The 21,730-nt window shown below is 37.7% G+C and overlaps 1 protein-coding gene across 2 annotated transcripts in view; it reads left to right on the top strand.

Moving 5' to 3' along the window:
* The window catches only part of LOC117295510 (high affinity cAMP-specific and IBMX-insensitive 3',5'-cyclic phosphodiesterase 8B-like), a 186,790-nt gene that overhangs the window by 15,979 nt on the left and 149,081 nt on the right, over positions 1 to 21,730 (top strand). For both annotated transcript variants that reach the window (XM_033778196.1, XM_033778197.1), the window contains exons 4-6: positions 9,089 to 9,279; positions 14,481 to 14,540; positions 21,340 to 21,486. In XM_033778196.1, coding sequence (XP_033634087.1) covers positions 9,089 to 9,279; positions 14,481 to 14,540; positions 21,340 to 21,486 — 398 coding nt within the window. The remainder of the gene's footprint in view (positions 1 to 9,088; positions 9,280 to 14,480; positions 14,541 to 21,339; positions 21,487 to 21,730) is intronic.

The following is a 21,730-nucleotide window of genomic DNA, read 5'->3' on the forward strand; positions in this document are numbered from 1 at the left end:
ACGGAAGGAGGGGGGACTTGGATAAATCCGCCATCGTCAAGCATTCCCACATCACTGACCACCGAGTGAACTGGGAAGCAGCAGAAATCATCGCTCCAATCCAGGCGTGGCACCCTAGACGCATCAGAGAGGCCATCGAGATCCACAAGCATGACACCATACCCCAAGACATCGGCTTCCACATCAGCGACATCGGGCTCCCCCTCCTCCCGATCAATGGATCTTCTATATCCACGGTCACCCCCTAGGCCCCCAACCATTAGACTGCTTTGGGTCATCTATACCCTGTGCTTGTTCCTACTGACACGGTTCAGTGAGCACACACCCCCCACACACCACCCAAGGCTCCACAACAGGTTTCACCACGCATCATCGAGTTCACTTCCCGCCTCTATTTCCCGCCTTCGTGCATCACCGCTGATCTGCCGCCCAGTACTTAAACAGCATGCAGCATCAGAGTCCAGCATTCTCCAGAAGACGATCAAAGCATACTGATCGTAACGTCGAGTTAATCCAACGGTTCTTTTCAGAACCACCCCAACTCATTTAGAGATTGTTATTACATGGTGTTACCACAAACTCTTCTATAACATGACTATCCTTCACTCCTCCAACAGGTTACACTCAGCAATCCCCGAGGTTCCCATGGTTGCATTCCGCCGCTCTAAGAACCTCAGTGACATCCTAGTCAGGGCCAAACTTCCCCCAGGTACAGTCCGAACAGAACCCTCGACAGATATACTGGGCTGTCACAAATGTACACGTTCCAAATGCAAAACGTGTCTGTACATTAAGCCCTCACTTAAGGTGAAGAGTCATACCAGTGGCTCTTCATATAACATTAAGACCGACTCCGAATGTAGCACGTCTAACGTAGTCTATGTCATATCATGTAAGAGATGTGGGCTACAATATGTGGGAGAGACTAAGACCAAACTTAGTCTTCGCTTTGCAAATCATATCTCTTCCACTAAGACCAAGAAACCGTACCCAGTCTCTATCCACTTCAACAGCCCCAATCATAGTGTCAATGATGTTGAACTTCTGGTGATTGAAGCTTGCAATGGGGTCATTCCATGTCAGACCAGCACACTTTTTTACCTCATGTCTTCCGATTTTGATAAAAATTGCTGTGATTGTAGGTCCTTATGAGCAATGAATGCACAGCAATTTTTAGCCCGATCGGACTTACCATGTGGTCAGGGCAGAAACCACTAAAATCTGACATTTTTAGGGTAAAATACCACCTTTTTGGTAAAAATATGTCATAACCATGTCAATTTTTATCACATATATGCAAATTTGGTATCAAAATGATGAGAATTGCATGCTCAAATCAGTTCTTTTGTCAAAAATAAATTTTCTGAAATATAGGTCACTGTAATCTTTAATATGTTATCGTGACCTTTGACCCAGTTTTTGAAATAATGTATCATTCCAAAAATCAATGAAAAAAAAAATCTCTTGATAGAGCATGTCTTCTTCTATCAGAATCCACTAAGAAACAGTTGGGCTCTTCAAAATTTACAACTTTATGACTATTTTTGTACAAGTACCGTGATCTTTAATATGTTATCGTGACCTTTGACCCAATTTGTGAAACAATGCATCATTCCAAAAATCAACAAAATAAAAATCACTTGATAGAACATGTTTTCCTCTATCACAATCAACCAAGAAACAACTGGGCTCTTCAAAATTTACAATTTTATTACCATTTTTGTACAGTTGTTAGGTCACAAACTAGTCAATTTATATACTTTACATAACAAACCTCACTCTTCTGTTTCTAAAGTTACTTAAAGTGTTCATGGTTTGCGATTTGTTTCTTGTTGAGGGCTGATGTGGTTTAAACCAGAATCAGAATTTAAACTATCAGCAGTGACACACCCAGGATTTATTATTTTTTGGGGGTGGGCCATATTTTCCCCAAAAATTTCTTTCGAAGATTGTAAAACAAAAAATCAAAACAAATCAAACAAACAAATTGAATACCTTGGAGGGGCTGGGATCAATCCCCCAGACCCATCGTCCCCCACCCCCCCCCCCCCCCTTTCGGGTGCACCACTGTGATTATTAGTGATCCCAGTTAGAGATTACATCAAGGTTGAGATGGAGAAGCTGTCTGCCTTTCTTCAGTAGATCACAAACTTATGCAGTCTTACTTTAACCCCCTGCGATGAATCTTGAACAACAAATTAATGCATAGTAACTTTCTGAGAAATCCTCAAGAACAATTTGTTCACCATGCTGCAACTCTGACTTCAGTGCCCATTTTAATAGAGCTGCTCAGCAGCAGATTTTGTGCTAACTGTGCGATTTCCATTTAACCGTATAGCACACGAAAAGGCATGCTAACCTTCCGATGAAGTCAGAGTTGCAGCATGGTGACATTTTTTGTTTACCATCTTGGAAAGAATTTTGTTTCGGAAAAATGCCCTCCCCCCCCCCCCCCCACCCCCCTCCACCCACAACCCAAATTAAATCCTGGGTGCGTCACTGCTGGTATTTTAAAGTATGATTCTGGTTAGACCACATCAGCCCTCAACATGAAAAAAACCCAAACCAATAACAATTTTAGTAAACTTTGGAACGTTTTTTATTTTAATTTTTTATAAAGTAAAGTACATGTATAAATTGACTAATTTGTAACCTACCAACTGTACAAAAATAGTCTTAAAGTTGTAAATTTTGAAGAGCCCAACTGTTTCTTAGTGGATTCTGATAGAGGATGACATGCTCTATCAAATGATTTTTATTTCGTTGATTTTTGGAATGATACATTATTTCAAAAACGGGGTCAAAGGTCACGATAACATATTAAGAAAATTTATTTTTGATGAAAGAATTGATTTGAGCATGCAATTCTCATCAATTTGATACCAAATTTGCATATATGTGATAAAAATTTACATGGTTATGACATATTTTTACCAAAAAGGTGGTATTTTACCCTAAAAATGTCAGATTTTAGTGGTTTCTGCCCTGACCACATGGAAAGTCCGATCGGGCTGAAAATTGGTGTGCATTCATTGCTCATTAGGACCTACAAGCACAGCAATTTTTATCAAAATCGGAAGACATGAGGTAAAAAAGTGCGTTGGTCTGACATGGAATGATCCAATGGTGATGACACACACCGCAAGCATAGAGAATTACACTGGATTCACCAACTCAAGACAGTCAAACCCTTTAGACTAAACATAAACTCTGGTGTTAAATAACTTCCCATTACCCTCCACTTCACTTCTGCCTGTGAACTTATATGCTGTATATATTCTGTAAATAAAGTTTAAATTAATTTTTTAAAGTTGTTCTCATAAATTTGTAACTACAACTATCTCATGTAAGTAACCCCCCCCCCCCCTCCTTTTTTCCACAGGTCCCTCATACCTATTTTTAAAACCATCCTACCTTTGATCTTGCTATTCTTTTTTAATTTACCATTGCAACTTGCTCTCTAATTCTACCCTTTCATGTTTCCCTGCATTGTTATCGAACAATGCATTTACCACTTTTATGGTCCAGCAATCCATCCTTTCATACTAAACATCCTTTGTCCTCGCCACTTTACTACTATTGGTTCATAGCCACCAATTGTTTCTGAAATAGTAACTTTGATTGTTTATTTTCCCGCTTCTTTCTGGATCCTTCCCTTAATCCCTCTCCCTTCTCTTTTTCTATAAAATGGATATGTATCTGTCTGTACTTGTTTTATGCCTCTGAAGAAGGTCCGGTTTGGTTCGAAAGCTAAGGCCATCTACCCTATTCATTATGATATGTATGTACGATGTATGTAATCTTTGGCCACTCTAATTTCTTTGCGAGATCTTCAAATGATCTGAAGTATCGAGTAACTTCCTTGCCATCAAATTTTGGAACAAGTCTGATGTTTTTCCCAAAGTCAAAACCTATTATGGGCCTTGGATGAATATGGCGTGTTAACTGAGCCTTTGAGGTCCAACTCTTTTAGTTTAAGCTCATGAGCCATTTCCCTTTCTCTAAGTTCAAATTCTTTGTCTTTTAGTATTTTGTCAGAAGCCATTTCTATTTCCTTTAGTTCAGTATCTTTGTCTTTAAGTTTCAACTGCAATTGCAAGATTTCAGCTTGAGCTTGTTTGGATCTGTCATGCTTACATCACTCTCAATTAAACCATGTTGAATTAAGGCATTACAAACAGTACGATTTAAAAAGCTCTTTTTTTCTCGTCCAAATACCTTGACTCCAAGTGTTTGTGCCACACAACTGAATAACAACTGGTTATTTCATAAATAATTTGGACTTTTAAATCAGCTCTGCTTAAAAATTCTTCAGCAGAAGTGAAACTCGATTTAGATGTTTTGGCGTCCGCCATTTTCGGACGTTTTCCAAAAAGAAATAACACTATAACAAACAACCACAAAGTGGAAATATTTCAGTGGAGCTAGCGGTCATTTCCCGGACAAGCCCCCATTTTCTGTTACGAAGTCGCAGATCCAAATAAACAACTAAACAGAAATTATTAAGGGAAAGACCGCACTTGAATAAATGTGAATGGGAGTCAAGGTTTAGAACAACAAAATATAAGACATTTAATGAAATTAATACTCAGCGCTTCAAAATATACAAGCATAAAGGGGAAGTTGAATTAATTCAATTCAATTCAATGAACATTTATTACATACAATGAGGAATTTAATACAATTGTGACCGGCTTTAAAGGATTTGGGTACTTTTTCAAAATGTCCATAGATTTACATTAAACTTACAGGGTTTGAAGATAATGATAGTTGAAAGCTTTCCTTCAAATCTTACTTACTGAGGTGCTGTAGTTTTTGAGAAATGAGTAAAACAATGTCATGAAAATACGTTTGTAAATGATTAAAATAATTTTCGTCTCATGAGACGAAAATTATTTTTCTCATTTTCCCCAAACTACAGCACCTCAGCACATAGTATTTTCAGGGAAGCTTTCTACTATCATTATCTTCAAACTGTGTAAGTTTAGTGTAAATCTGTGGACGTTGTGTTTTTTGTCCTACAAAAGTTACATAGACACTTTAATAAAGGACCCTGCAGGATACAATCTTCACTGTTTACTTCTGTTTTAACTGCAGAAAATAATTGAAGTTCAATGAAGAGAATTAAATACATGAAAATAGCAGGGCGGTGGTAATGGAATGCGTGAAATTATAAATAGGGGAGAAGTTTTACCTCTGTTGAAACTCTAAGTTGGGGTTCGTCGCTGCCATGGTCCAGTCATGGGATCCGTGAGGTGTTCTACTGGAGTTGTTACTCGGCGGTGTACCGGCAAGGACTCAGTATGGTTAGCAGGAGAAAGTTAGAAGTCACCGGGCTACGGCCTCACGGCTGATAGCCCGGTCATCGAAGCTCAAACATCGGCAAGGACCCAGCTCAGTCAGCCAGATGTTCAAAGTCATCAGGGCCACGCCACACGGCTGCTAGCCCGGCAGTTGGAGTTTTCACCGTACGTCTCTGGAAACCGAAACTTAGAATCTGCTGAGTCGCGAGTATTGTATGCCTTTTAAACACCGATTTCGTGTGGAATTCCAGTGTTCTGCGGTTGGGGACAATGAGTCATCAAGACGAGAATCGCGACCACCGGTTAACATGATGGGACTTATACCTAAGGTTGCATAAACAACTATAAACCCAAATACTTAATACAATCTATACTATTAAAGCCGTAACCTGCGCCATCTTGGATTGAAATTAGAAGGTCCAGTGGCATGATATCCTTGTGGAATTCAACACGGTTGTGTCGTTTCAGACGTCGGGTTACAAGTCTACAAAACCCTGACCGCCCGAACTCCCTCTTACGAGTTGTCTGATTGGCTGGAGTCACGAGCGATATCTCCTTACATACATGTGTGGTTGTCTGGTTTTGATATGGGCCACCTGTTGGTCTAAGGGGGAAGCCGTAGGCTGCACACAGAGCCACCTGTAGGTTTGAAGTGGGTGGCGACCTCGCACCCTAGTTAACATTCCAGAGTGACTCGCTTTGAGGGCTAAATGGCATTGTGGATATACCATTTTGTACATGGGGGGTTAATTTCGCGTGTTAAATAAAAAAGCCTTAAAAGGCTTTATGAGAAACAAAAATACATGCGTCTGTTACAGATGTGTTTGTTACAATTAAGTCACTCATGTAGGCTTACCCAACTTTCCAGCATTTTTTAAACGCATCAAACAGCAACCCATTGTTGTGAATAACTTTATTTGTTCCATTTAACCCTGTACATGTACCATTGCTGGTACAGTCCATATGTAATTCCCCCCACACAGAACGTATACACGCAAAAGTTGAAACATTTTCAAAAAGAAAGTGAATACATTTACTGATTCTTTTTATATATAGGTTTTGCCAGTTAAACCTATAAAAGAGTACATGAAAATACCGTTTAAGAATAGTATACTTTCACAATTACGAACTTAGTGAAACATCAATGGCTGTTTTGAAGCTGTAAACGAACATTCCATTGGTCAAGGTTCTAAAGCAACAAAATTGTTAGAACGCAGTTTGGTCAGGACTCAGGATGTACATTTTGCCAAACACGTTTTGTATTAAGCAATCGGCCTTTGGGTTTTGATGAAAGAGCCCTCATGTGCGGCTGAATCTGGATCTACGTTTTTACGAATTTCTCCATACAAAATTAACCAAACTGGACGTACAAACTCTCCAAAAATCGAAGGAAATGTTTCACAAAGTTCGTTACTATGAAAGCAGTTTGGGCAGGATCAACTCTAAGAATGTACATTCTGCCAAATCCATTTTGTATTAAGCAATCAGTCGTCGGGTTTTGTTAACGGCGGCTGAATCGGGTACTTTTTACAAATTTCTATATACAAAATTAGACAAACTTGACGTACAAACCCTCAAGGCAAAAGCAAATGTTTTCTGAAAGTGAGTTAAGTGAGAGGATGTAGAAGTAGGTATTAAAGACCAATTAAATTACCGTTTCTATTTTATTTAGTTAGTATAGGGTTCGAAAGATATGATAACATATAAAATTGGATGTTTTATCAGGGGACTTCGTCACGCGGGGGCGCGCCCCGGCGGATGTTGACCAGAAAGTTAACATGATAATTAATTGATATGAAAATAAACTAAAAATTAATGAGGCCGACGCTCTGTTACTCCCCAAAAGCGGTGGTAAAACAGTTGATTAGATATCTGTTGCATAGCATGTTCCGAAAACTCGCTTTATTTGGTGCTCCGACAACTTTTTATGCGTCGTTGGACGTACGCTCTATAAATCACGATTCTAAAATCGTGTACCTGTTATTGGAAACATAGCAAGAATCATTTAACAGTTATAGCAACCAATCATTAAATGTATTTATTTTCAATATAATTTTGCAGAAACTGACTTTGTCGTTAAAGTCCATAAACCAACTGGCGCTTTTTTTTTAATATGCTGTTTACCAGAATTTCTTCCTTTTCAGTCAGATAAACTCCGCAGCAAGTGGCTGTAATTATGAATTTGCTTTAAAGGAGGGTACCACTTTCATACAAGCCTTTTTAGTTGGATGTTCTCTGCTGCTAGCAGCGGTGATTATTGTTGAGGGGGGGGGGGGGACCAGACTTAGACCACTCAAATCCGTGGCTATCGGTGACTATGGATGTGTTGCGGAGGGAACCAAATACCAGTGCTTTATTTCAAATTCATCGTGTTATACAATTGTCTGATTGGCCCATCTCCATTCAAATTAACCAAACTGGACGTACAAACCCTCAAAATAACAAGGCAAATGTTTCACAAAGTTCATAACTATAATGAAAGCAGTTTGGGCAGGACTCAGGATGTACATTTTGCCAAGTGTAACTGAATTGTACCAAATGTACTCAACACAATAAAATAAGTGTGTCATTATAGCAGTGTACGTGCTATAATTTTTAGTCGGCTAAGCATTATTACCCTTACAGTCATCTTAGCTGGGAAATACTCAGTGCAGTGAATAAAATTGATACAATGACAAAAGCTGATTGAATTAAAACTATGCGGTGAAGAGGCGAAAAATAATCCACATTAACGGATAATGCGTTGGCCCGCTCGATCAACGCTAAAATATCACGAAATACCGTACATATCATGCCAAGTACCATCATTGCCAAGTATACCCTTCCCAAATATTCAATTCCAGAAACCATCACCATGTCCTTTAGTTGGAGAACGTAAGAGAGAAGGTGAGGAGGGGAGGCGACGTTTCACAACTATGTTGTGCATGCCCAACAATTTATCAAAATATAACATTAATGACAATTTTCCATCCCAATTATAAATACAATTTCTCATCCAATTATTACCTATAAGAATACCTCCCTTACCCCACATTACCTTTTACAACATTTATATACTAGAATCTTCCTCATCTGCGCGGCATCCCGCTAGTAAACTTGAATTCTTAACAATGTCAATAAACATGAATATTCCGGCGGCTCTGCGGAGCGACCAGTCGGCTATTGTGAGGTCAAGCTGAATCGCTAACCGAGGAACACAGGTGGTTAACAATGGCTTTACCTTTGCAGATTAAAAAGCAAAGTGAAGGTGGATGTGTAACTTTTTGGCGAGGTGCTTTAGCAGAATGCTAGTTTTGGCTGGAACTTCTCAGCCATATATTTGCTCAGTTCTTCTAGGTGTATAGTTAATGTACAGGGCCAATTGCTTGAGCATAGCGAGCCATAAAACAGTGCCTCACCATAAGAAGGGTATCTACAATGGAAAATCCACCTCTGTTCAATGGCAATGATCAATAAATGAACTTAATTGTCCCTGCATATAGTGTTGGATGTACCTCAAATATGCATTCATCTATATTTGTATGCAAATGTGTTTAAAAAATACTTCACTGCTATTAGGAATGACTCAAGGGGTTGAACAAACATGAAATTGACTACAGCATGACTACAGCAGAATAAACATGCCAGTGGTTGCTTCAAGTTCAACTCTAGTAAACTTTTCTTGTTCAAACCAAAACTATTTTGAAGTTACCCAGTCAGTTCTCCTTGTGGTTAATTGTATTAATTTAGAATAATTTGTTTTTATTATAATGCGGTTATTTTCTGTTTTCATTTAAATTTGGCAGATTTTGTTGGTATTTTCTAAAGAAGATGCTCAGAGTGATGCATTTTGGTGGGCAGCAGACAAGGGTGGTTATAAGTGCAATATTGCTCGAAATCCCACTGATGCGCTGGAATGCTTTGTGGAAAAGCAGCACGATATCATTATCATTGATCACAGATATTCTAAAAACTTTGATGCCTTGGGTTTGTGCAGGTAAGTATTTTTTGTTTTTCACACTGTTTATTGACTTTGCTTCAAGACCAGGGAACAGATTTCATTCGCAATTTTCCTGTGCATGTTTCATGACTTTAGTGTTACTTCTCACCCAACACCAAGTTTAACCGAAAGATTACTCCTTCATTATTCAGAATGATTTGGGTTTGGATTAAACCCGCAGAGGCCTGGTCCTTGAAAATTTACCTCGACTTGGTTAATTGGTTTACTTTATAACAATAACAATGTTGATTGATGAAATAAAAGTACAGTGAAAGGTATAATGCATTCAGCAAAAATAGCACAAAACAATGTTTGTTTGTAATTAACTGTTTTTAACAATTGTTTGCTATGCAGCCTTAAATACATACATGTTTAGAGTTGATCAAAAAGGAAAATTAACAGAACATAATTACAGAAAATATCATTAATAAATCTCCACCAAACTAGTGGTCAGTTGGGGAAGGAGGACAGAAGTCTGTCCTCCAACTACGGAGGACAGGAGTCTGTCCTCCAACTGAGACATAAATTAGGTTAGCATATGAGGGTGCCATTTTGGTACCCATGGCAGTACCCTGTACCTGTAGAAAATGCCTGTCAGAAAATGTGAAATTATTCTTCATTAGAATGTGTCTCATGAGTTCCTTAATATATGCCTCACTGAGGGGGTATGTTAGTATACAGTGATGAAACATCAAAATTAACCAGAATAGCAGAGTCAGGTATTTGGTGCTTGACCTCATCTAGTTTGTGGAGAAAGTCTTTGGTATCTTTGATGAAGGAAGGAATATGGCAGACTAAGGGTTTGAGAAAGCTATCAACAAACTCAGAAATGTGCTCTGTGGGGCTACCATTCCCAGATACAATTGGTCTCCCCGGGTTATTGGGCTTGTGTATCTTAGGTAGAAGGTAGAACCTTGCTGTACGGGGGTCATGTTGGAGAAGATAGTTAAGTGTATCTTTCACTATACCATTAGCATTATAAATTCTAACCAGGGTGTCACTGATATCTTGGGAGAAAGATTCAGTGGGATCAGTGGCACATTCAATGTAATGATCACTGTTGCTGAGCTGTCTGAGGCCCTCAGCAATACAGTCATGTGTGTTAATGACTACAACTGCGGACCCCTTGTCAGCCGGTTTAACCACTATGTCTGGTGATTGGCGGAGTTGTGTAAGGGCTTGTCGCTCATCTTGGGGGAGGTTATTTGAAGTAGGGGTACTGGGGACCTTCAGAACCTCAGAGTTAACCGAATTGATGTATATCTCTAGAGACACATACGACCAAATTAAACAATCATTTGGGTAAGGCGGCCATTTGTTGCTCATCTTGGGGGAGGTTATTTGAAGTAGGGGTACTGGGGACCTTCAGAACCTCAGAGTTAACCGAATTGATGTATGTCTCTAGAGACACATACGACCAAATTAAACAATCATTTGGGTAAGGCGGCCATTTGTTGCTCATCTTGGGGGAGGTTATTTGAAGTAGGGGTACTGGGGACCTTCAGAACCTCAGAGTAAACCGAATTGATGTATGTCTCTAGAGACACATACGACCAAATTAAACATTCATTTGGGTAAGGCGGCCATTTGTTGCTCATCTTGGGGGAGGTTATTTGAAGTAGGGGTACTGGGGACCTTCAGAACCTCAGAGTTAACCGAATTGATGTATGTCTCTAGAGACACATACGACCAAATTAAACAATCATTTGGGTAAGGCGGCCATTTATTGCTCATCTTGGGGGAGGTTATTTGAAGTAGGGGTACTGGGGACCTTCAGAACCTCAGAGTTAACCGAATTGATGTATGTCTCTAGAGACACATATCAATATTATATATACGACCAAATTAAACAATCATTTGGGTAAGGCGGCCATTTTGAATTTCAAAATGGCCACATCAAATGCATTTTTGCCCGTATCACGGTCTATAATTCTCACAGAAACTTGGTGTTGGTTTTTTACCCATGTTGTCAGAGTCAATGAACCCAATAAGAACTTTGGATCATTTGGTTCAAGGAGCCATCTTGAATTTCACAATGGCCGCCAATTAAATGTGCTTGTTTGACATATCTTGGTCTGTAGAGACGCATACATGTACATACATGGATGCGCAAGTTTTACGGGTCAACAAATCCATTTAAAACATGTCCATCCCAGCTAACTCTGACAAACTGGCCCAGATCTAGCCCAGAAGTGACATGCCCTAGCTGACTTGGTCTGGGCCAGTCGCACGTATTCAGATGCTGTCAGATCTGGGCCATGTTTGGCCAGACCAGATCAGAATGCCAAAGAATCATGTGTATCTGGACTTCCGACAAGTTCGCACTGTATGAAATAAAGTTTGACCCCAGCCTTTAAAGATAATGATGTGAACAAATATCATTTTGCTTTCGTGTGCTGACATTGTTTAAGTTACTAAGTACATACATGTACTTAAAATCTTTTGACAAGAACTTAGCTATAATGTCATAGGTTTAAAAATCTGTTTACAACAAAAGTTTATTGTTTTGAAAAATCCTATCATGAGCAACAAATGATTTTCGGCTTGGCTTTTTCTGTTAAATATTTGGTGTATGCAGGTTGTTTATAGTTCCCACTGAAACCATTGAGGAAAAATTTAATGTATAAAAGTAATCTATTTTCATATTGATTTCTTTGCATTTTGGCGAGCTATTAACAATATTCTTTCCATCAATTCAAACACTGACCGACGGTACCCGAACACCGAAGTATTTGTTTCTATAAACACTAAATTCTAGTTTATTTCAGGGTTGTTTCCCCTATTTTTTGATTATTTTTTTATATCAGCTTGGCATGTCTTATAAAAGCAATGATGTGATAAGCCGAGTAACTGGATTAAAGGGGTTTCCTAATGCTTACGTAAATGCTTGACGGGCGCTCACTTGATCATTCTTACATCATGTAGTGTTTCAGCTCTTTATTTATTATCACAGGCCTGCAAAAAAAAACATGTGTCAGCTATTTTAAATCCTTGGTTACAGTTACAAACTTTGAGTTATGCCTGAATCTTTTTTTTTTTAAGAAAAAATTTTTAAAAAAAAGGCAAATTTGGCCTTCCAGTACAACCAGAAGTAAAGCTATTGGGGGATGACTTTAACTTTTCAAATGTTTCCCTAGTTTTTATCTGTCAAATTGCCCAACCATGAACTTCTTTTTTTTTTCTTTTTTTTTTGATGTGGAGTTATATTACTCCGTTTATTCAACATTCATCAGCAAAGGCATACATCAAATAAACACACTATCAAAAGACACTCCGGTAAATACTTCTAATATATAACAGGCACAGTAAGTAACAGAAGCTCAGAAAATAACAATAATAATAACAATAAACAAAATAATTAAATAGTTAAATGAATACCTCTATTATATATACAAATATCTACAATTTAGCGTGACTCGGGAATCACGTGGTTCAGGAAAAAACAATACTGACAACAACAAAAACAAAAATTAGAAAAACATGATACATATGGGACAAAGGAAATAACTTGGCCCTTGGTAAAACAGGCAATTAGTAATTAAAACGGACTTCGTCCTTAGTGGTGAAACACAAAGCATTGTTCCTAGTATAGCAATTTTTGAATGATTCTGGTTTTAACCTGTTCTTTTCCATTCGAAGAAAATATTTCAAAGATAACTTTAACTGTGAGATGATGTCGATTTCGGCTGGTCTGGAATAACTATTAAACACCTTTTTGCATCGAATATTCCAGATCAGCCTAAGCAATTTAGCAACAACGATGGCCTGAACCGGTTTTAGAGCATATCCAAGAATTCTGTTAGAGTCGTTTAAATAAAAATATTTGTTACCTGTATATTTGCTAAGCAATCTTTCTACAAAAATCCAAGCATCCAATGTGTGAGTACAGTAAATGAAAATATGCTCATGAGTTTCTCTTTCTACATTACAGAGCGGGCAAGATTCTTCTCTAACAATACCAATTTTAAGCAAAACATCTTTTGTAGGTAAAATTCTGTGTCTAAGTTTGTACATGAATTGCTTATCATCAGAATCCATTAAGTAGTTCTTAAAATCGCTGATCCATATCGCAGACCAATCAAGATCTTGACTAGTACTGAATATATTTTGCCAAATTGGTTGAACTCTAGGAACTACAGTTTTTTTCCTAATCAGGTTGCCGTAGTTGGTCTTGGCTTTAGTTAAATACATCGGAGCAGACTCCTCTCCGTTATAATCTTTGATGACTAACCAATTACATAAAGGAGTAGCTGGACCTTCTCTTTTTTCTTCAACTAGGTTATAATCCACATGATGCTTAAGGCGACCTAGCATTCTACCGGCATTAATATTACGTAATGCACACATTTCAGCAATTTCTTTAAAAGAGATCAGTTTACCCTGTTTCACAATATGTTTTATCCTGTTAATACCAAAAGATTTAAGCACGGTACTACCAAAAGTGACGTTGTCCTTGGTGACGCTAACATTATTCCACAAAGGCATTTCTCTTGTTTCTAAAACACTAGAATGTTTACAATCCATAATACCCCCTGCTTTATCAAAGGCATTGATCACATCAATATAAAAGGACGTGGTTTTCAGAGCTTTTTTCTGATTGGCAAATATATACCATCCCAAGTGATCATTGGCGCTAGGTTTATTAATCCAATAGTCAAAGAAATATTTCCATTTCCCTTGAGATGAGGGGTATCGAGCTAGCCAGTTTAATTTGAGGCTCATTAATTTGCAGTTAATGTCAACAAGACCCATCCCACCCGAGTCTTTTGGACCAATGATGGTAGCCCTCTTAATTTTTTCGATTTTACCATCCCAAAAGAAATTCCAGATCATACTATTCATCTTTTTCACGGTTTCCTCGGGACAGGTTAACACGCTGCCAAGGTAATTAATACACGGCCCAATCAAAATATTTACAATGAACTTCTTAGCTTTCAAGTTCAATTAAATTAAACCAGTGAATAACTAATTACCACTTTTCAATTCTAGAAACCTTGTAATTCAACACCTTATGACATCATTATGGCATCTTGATGTTGAGGGTTCACGAACACCTAGAAAAAACAAGAGCAAGAGGTGATTGGCTGAATACTTAACACCTTAAAACAACAACACAGTTTTTATAAGTTCATTATTGGTGATACTGTTTAACAGTAAACTACATTTCAATATATATATATATTTTCTTTTACCTGTAGATCAATGAAGGCTACGAAATACAGCGACCACGTTGTTATGGTAGCTCTGACAAGAAAAAGGTTGGTATTCAACATTGTTAGTTTTACCCCCCGTTTTACCATCTTAAACATGTTTAATGCCCTTTGGTATCGCTGAACTGTTTGATGGTGTGCCCTCAGTTGTCAGGTCTGTGTACAATTAATATAATATTCAAGATTTAAATTTTATTTGATAACATTGAAAACATGAAACAAATTTCTTTCCATTTGCTATTGTAGAATGCTTAAAAGTAATTAGGCATAAACCCTAAGAAAACATTTAAAAACTAAGAAAACTTTAGAAATATAAGACACTGGACACTATTGGTAATTGTCAAAGACTAGCCTTCCATTTGGTGTATTGCAACATATGCATAAAATAAGAAACCTGTGAAAATTTGAGCTCAATTGGTCATCGAAATTGCGTGATAATAATGGAAGAAAAAACTACCCTGTTTACACGAAGTTGTGTGCTTTCATTATGAGTATTACAATAGTGTCCAGTGCTTTAATACTTAAATGTAAAATATTAAATTGAGAGATGATACATTTTCATCCGTTCTTATTGAGTCCAGAATTTCCTCATCAGCCCTTTATAATCAACAATGTTTATTGGTTTTGTTACGGATATATCCGGACACCAAGCATAACATGGCTAGTGCATATATATGTTAGTTACCAATCATTTCCCCTGCACTGTCAGGAATCAGCCCCTAAAAATAAGTGTGGTTTTTTTTTGGACGAAGAATGTGTAGCTATGAGGCTTGAAACATTTATTGCAACCACCGAATTCCAAGAGCAGAAACAGTAACAATCGATAATAAACTGGGAAGTGCAGATTCTTAATGCTGAATGTTGTCATAATTTCTGGCATTCTTGTTTTGTTGCCCACTGAAGTTTTCTATAAAATTGGTTAAGTTTCTTGATCTTGAAACTTACCCATGGAATGATCGATACATACTCATAGAACTATAATGAGGCTTGTGCCGCTATCATCTCAAACCCCATACTTCTGTAGGAGTGTCCCTTTTTGATTCAAAAACATCTAACAATTTTAGGGAAAAACAAATGATTTTCAAGAGTGAACTTTTCAAAACATCTTGAAAACATCTTGACAATGTCATCTTGACCACTTGAAGGAGTCGTGCACACACGTTCTCATAATCACGTCAAAGGTTTCTTTTCAACGTTACCGAATAACGGGATCGAGCATCTTGATTTACTTGCATCATGTGTTTCTTTTTGTACGCATGCTTAGTAGCTCCAGCTACACCAGGGTCCTATGTTACACAAGCGGTGTTCTTTCACACACCAGGCACCGACAATCGTGGTATTATTTACACATCTCTGTGTTTTTAAGACACTGGTTTACACCATGGTCTTAAAAGATGAGGGACCCGTGCTTATTAAGCAGAGGTATGTGTAACTTAAACACGATGTGGATTAAACAACTTTGTGTTCTTAGGACCAAGGCCCCCTGCTTATTTTCCTTGTGTGAAAAGGCCTTTCTTGTACTTGATTATTCACTTGATTACTCAGTTGGAATAGGTATACCTCAAGCATTACAAAGAGTACTTCCATGCAAGCATTTTCAAAGCATTCTACATGCACTACCTGTTTAGACAGGTCAAAAGGTCAAGAGAAGGTCACCAACATATCCATTTTAATGAAGTACGTAAAGCCCTTTCATATGATGTATAGATTGTCAAAATAGCTTATTTGGTTGAGGAAATATGAACCTTTGAAATAGCGTTAAATTTCCTTGTATTTCACGAGCGCGCATGTAATAATGTATGGGCTGTACAATTTAGGTTTATATCACACTCTTGTTGCTATGGATCGACCAATCAGAATCAAGAATTTAAGTCTGCTTGAAGATAATGACCAATACATGTCTGGTATAACCAGTTAAAATCCAGTACGTTTTTGCTTTACCATTAATTTATATGTTACATGGGGTGATCAGTCAACACTTATAAAGCCATTTGCAAATTAGATTTGCATAATGTCTGGTAGCTGGTACTAAGGTTAGCTGGTAGAATGACTTGCTTGGTCACAAGGGATTGTGAATGCTATTTTTGTATTTTTTGTTTATATCACTGCTAAGCTTTTGTATAGCAGCCACTACATCAACAAAGCCTTCTGTTATTCTACATTGAAAGTCATATAACAGTTGGTGTTCACTGTTTCTTGAAAGAGCTTGTCCCAAATTATCTGACAAACACAGCATTTTGAGGCACACTGACACCATGTCACTATGATGGAGACTAATAAATTCAAATTTTAGTAAGTCACTGTACCAGACTTTAGGTCAAGGCACTTTTTCATACTTCCAGACCTGATACTTCTGATAATAAAGAAATGCACCTTATTTGGGATCAGAACATTTCAAAGGACAGGGATAACAACACGATCAGTATCCATCATAGTGACATGGTGTCAGTGTGCCTCAAAATCTTAAACTAAGCACCGGTGGAATCGAACCACCCACAACACTCTGGATTGTACAAGGAAAATTGCTATAATATAGAACCAAGAGAACAATGTGTCAACCTCAGATGCTTTCTGTTAATAGTTTAAAAAATTGAGTAACAACACCATCTGTGCTTACATATCAACCACATTTGGGGAAGATACATGTATAAACAATATTTTAACTTGTAGGGGTCACTATAAGGTCACTGAGTCACAGGCAGTGCTGACCGCAGACATCCGGAGCACCTGGGAATCCAGGCACCGGGTTTGGGTTCCCACGTGATCAGGGGTCGATTTCACTAACGCGTTTTGGTCATCGCAAACGCCAAAATCGATCGCTAAATCTAAATCCATCGCAACTTAGCGATGGATTTTTAGCCGACAATTTCACTAAAACTTAACGATGAATATACTCGTCGCAAAGTTTTATTTAGCGATGACAATCTTGCGATGACATGTTAGTGGTCGGAAAGTAAAAGTTCATCGCAAACTTATGATACATCGCGCCATTATGTGCTTATAGTTATAGCGGTGTACGTTTTGACGTATAAATTGCCCGTGATTTAGAGTAAAATGAGTGGCGCTACATTATTGTAGTCTTGCGGTCTTTTACCTGGTAGACTCAGATTGCCGATGACAACTATCAGCGACGCAACTGCAGCAAAGAGCCCCTTAATATCGGTAAAAAGGAGATACTATATGGGTTCGATTATTTTAACCATCATTTTTAAAAAAAATGTGTAATGTATTGGCAAATTGACAGTGTGAAGCTATATTATTAGACAGATATGTCAGAATTTTCATCAACCCCACCGTAACAACAGATTTACGAAAACTGTTTATTAAAATCTAAAATTATAATAGAGGCCATAGGCCTATAAATGCTTTAACCCTTTGTAAATGAATGCCTAAACATCGTCCACAATAGTTCGTAGGCACCAACATGACAACGACTTACATATAAACTGCACAATGCCATTTCATTTCGAGCGACGACCGACGATTTTGTTGCGGGATGTCAAAGGTCACTACTATTAGCCTCGTACAAAAACTTTATTTCCCTTTTAACGTCATCGCAATTGCGATGACTTTAGTGAAACGCAGAATTAGCGACATCGCAATTGCGATGGATTTGAGGTTTGCGATCTCATCGCAAGTGTGTTAGCGATGATCGCAAACATAGACGTTAGTGAAATCGGCCCCTGGAGAGGGCAGTCGGTGCTGATCTGGGTCTCTCTGGTCTCAACAGCCAATGCAAATACATGTAGACCACTTTTGGATTGCACCAGGCCTACTCCCCCATTTTCTGTCAAGATTAAAGAAAACGCAACTCCCTGTGATTATAAAAAGAAGACGAGAATCAAAGACTAAAGGAAAGCTGTTTTTGTGTCACAATTATTTTTTCAGTTGTGTTGTCCTATTCCTGTCTAGGTCTGTAGCATTTAATTATTGTCAATCAACAAACAACACAAGTTCTTGACAACGACAGCGCGTTACAATATATAATAAACAAGTCGCAGGCATCAGCACTAGGAATAGGATGTTAAGGATCTAATAAAATGCGTACAGGTAAAAAAACTTAAGGAAATTTGTTTGAAATTGTATTGCTAGAATCTGTAAACAAGTACATTCGGCACACAACAAATATTACAATTAGAAGTAGCCCAATTTTCAAAAATACTGAAATAACTTACCAGTAGCTTGAAGGTGTGAAGATCAAAGACAGCCAAATATAAATATAAAAAAACTACAAAATGTTAATAACAATAGAAAACACAAGCAAACTGAATATTAACAAAGAGCAAAAAAAAGATATTGAAAGTAGAACATGAGTCACCCAACTTAAACTGAACTCTTCATTCGTCATGCACCAATTTCCTTTCTTTTCATCATGATGCCAGTTTGTAACTCACAAATTCTGAACTAAGCACCAGTGGAATCAACAGAACAATTTGAATATGACATTTTGATGACCATGAAATTGTTTAAAACCTGCTAGGCCTTAGAGTTAGACCCAGTAACATGTCTAAGCCCTTAAGTTGTGATGACATGAGACGGCTTCTAGAAACTATAATAAGGCTCCCAAGGAGTAAGTTTCTTGAGTACAAGTAGGTTATTACATAAGCCCTACCTTAGTAAGCGGAAGCCCTACCTTTTTTTGTCCAGGGCCAAGCATAATGATTGATAAAAAACATAAAGTGTGTTCATTTAAAAAAATGTTTAATAACAGGCCCTGTCGATGTTCCCTCTTGTTGATGAACTCCCCTCAGTCAAATTCTAGCACTCTCAGAAACAATCGTTAATCTTTACATGTATTTATTCAATGATTGAAAGTTTTACCTGAATTTGTTGACTGAGTTTGCTACCTCCATCGTTTGGATGCCACTTCATGACTTGCGGCCAGTTGCTCCGCTTCACCTTCAACCTCCGACCTCAACTTCAGACCTTTTCTCCTAATTTTTTCTCATGGAAATCGATAAAATGTCAAGCCATTTCCAGCTATTCGTGCAACCCCAAGCACTACATCCCGTATTTTAGCCTGTGAGATTACGAATCTACGAATTCCCCCATAGTTTGACATACATGAACACCTTCATAAAAGTACAATAATCTTTCGTGTGTGTGGTTTGACGTCACGTTGTACAATGTATGTGTGATGATGTTGTGATTTTTACGCCGTGTTTTTTGGTAACAACATGGCGTCCATAAACCATGTGACGAAAATAACTGGTCCCCTCATGTCGCAACTCTCCCAATATACGGCTCTGTGTGTAATGTATGGTGTTTAACGATGGTTTTGGTTAAAAACAGCTTTCTGAAAACTTAATTTTTAGGAGTAAAGACGATCTTGCGGGATTTGTACACTAGTTTATTTTCATTGCCAAGTATTCACTCTATCATTTAATGGAAAAAAATACAAGAAATATTTTGGCTGTTGGTGACCAATTGAGAAAATATTATTCAACGTTTCGATTTCTGTTTATTTTGCGATGTATTTTTTTTATCTGACTTTGGGCAAAGGTTTCAAAATAAATTATACATCAAATAAAAAGAGTAATAAAGCAGCTGCTAGGCAAATAGATTTTTACAAAAACCAAGTCAAGGCTTTACACAAAGCCTTTTTATAACAGGTCGATCAAATTCAGATTTGCCATATGATTAAAGCCTAAAAATATTTTATTTTATATTTTAAAAGTATCATTAGATATGTCCAGTAAAAGTATTAACAAAAACTGGAAAAATATTTTTTGAAGACATGTCTGGCTCCCAAACCACTGTGGTATGGGCTCACTTACATGTGCAGGTTTTTAGTGAAACAAGGCAAACTTATACAATTTATGCATATTTCCCTTTCTTCCATTTTCCACCTTAAGTTGTTTGAAGGGTTACAAGAGACACTTGCATGCAAACATGGTGTCATAATGATATCATTTCTACTACGATCAGGGCATTTGCTTAGATATTAGTGAAAACAAAAGCTAAAAACAGCAATTTTTTTATTTTTACAAACTATGCAGTATTTTCCCTGCTTGATATTTTGTTGGAGGGTTTCAAGAGAAAATTAAACACAAAAAATGATGTTGCAGGTCAACCCATTTTTTGCCTAGATTGAATAGACTAGTGGTGCATTCTGTTATACAAGCGAGGCCTATACCCTTACGGACTGTGAACGAAGTAACACTGTTTCAGCCCAGGAGTAGGTGGCAAACCTGCCTATGGCCACATTTGATTTGGAATGATCAGTTAAGTGAAGCCCTCACTTTGAAGTAACCATTCCGCCTCTTGAGATATCTCATTATTAACGAATAACAGAATCTTTAAAAACTCAGTCCTCCTTGTTAGTGTGTTCATGGTTGCTTTTATTTCTTTACAAGTTGTTCATTAAAGGGCGGCTACAGGATGCTCTGAATTATATAGTTATTACTTGTTTGTAGTAGATGGAGTCCATAAGAACCAGAAACAAAATATAACAAGTCTCTTACCTCACATTAAAGCATGGTAAAAGTTTTGTTTCTCCAAACAAACCCGCGCAACAAAGGACTCATATCGCTGTCTATTTGCTATGGAAAATAGCCACCTCCATTGGCCAAAGCTCCATTGGCCCAAACCCTATTGGGAAATTGCACCAATGATGTCAAGGGGCAATTGCATTCGCTATTAAAGACTCTTGGCTGAAAAAGACGCGCGACGAGGTGAATTTTTGACTTGAACTATTTATTACTTAATGCAAGTATGAGTGAAAATATTGAGATTATCCTGTAGCCTCTGTTTAAAAGGTTTCTATTGAAGTGACCTACATATACATGTTTCTAAAATATCAGAATTAATGCTACAATTTTGTGTCATAATTTTTACTTTCATGTAGTTCTGTTGACAAAGATGAGATCTCCATCTTGCCGCTTTTAAATGCTGGGTTTAATCGTCGCATATTTGAGAATGCCAACACTGCTACCTGCCTGAACGAGCTTTTGCAGTTGGAGTATGGAGAGGTTAGGTCACAGATCAAACTCAGGTATTGTCTGTTAGGGTTATTTGCTTACTTAGAGTGTTACATTATCATTTGATCAATAAATAGAAATTATATATGTATAATGTCTCAAAAGAAAATATGTGTCTAAGTCACTTTACTTGCCTTAAGAGGGAATACTAAAATTTGCATTGTTCCCTATTTCCAAAAGGCAATTTCAGTTTTACCCACAAAAGCAGTCCCTCTGCTGTCTTCTCCTCGATGCCCTGTGACATGCGCACTACATTAG

The sequence above is a fragment of the Asterias rubens genome, chromosome 10, assembly GCF_902459465.1.
Source record: "Asterias rubens chromosome 10, eAstRub1.3, whole genome shotgun sequence".
In the NCBI taxonomy this organism is placed as follows: Eukaryota; Metazoa; Echinodermata; class Asteroidea; order Forcipulatida; family Asteriidae; genus Asterias; species Asterias rubens.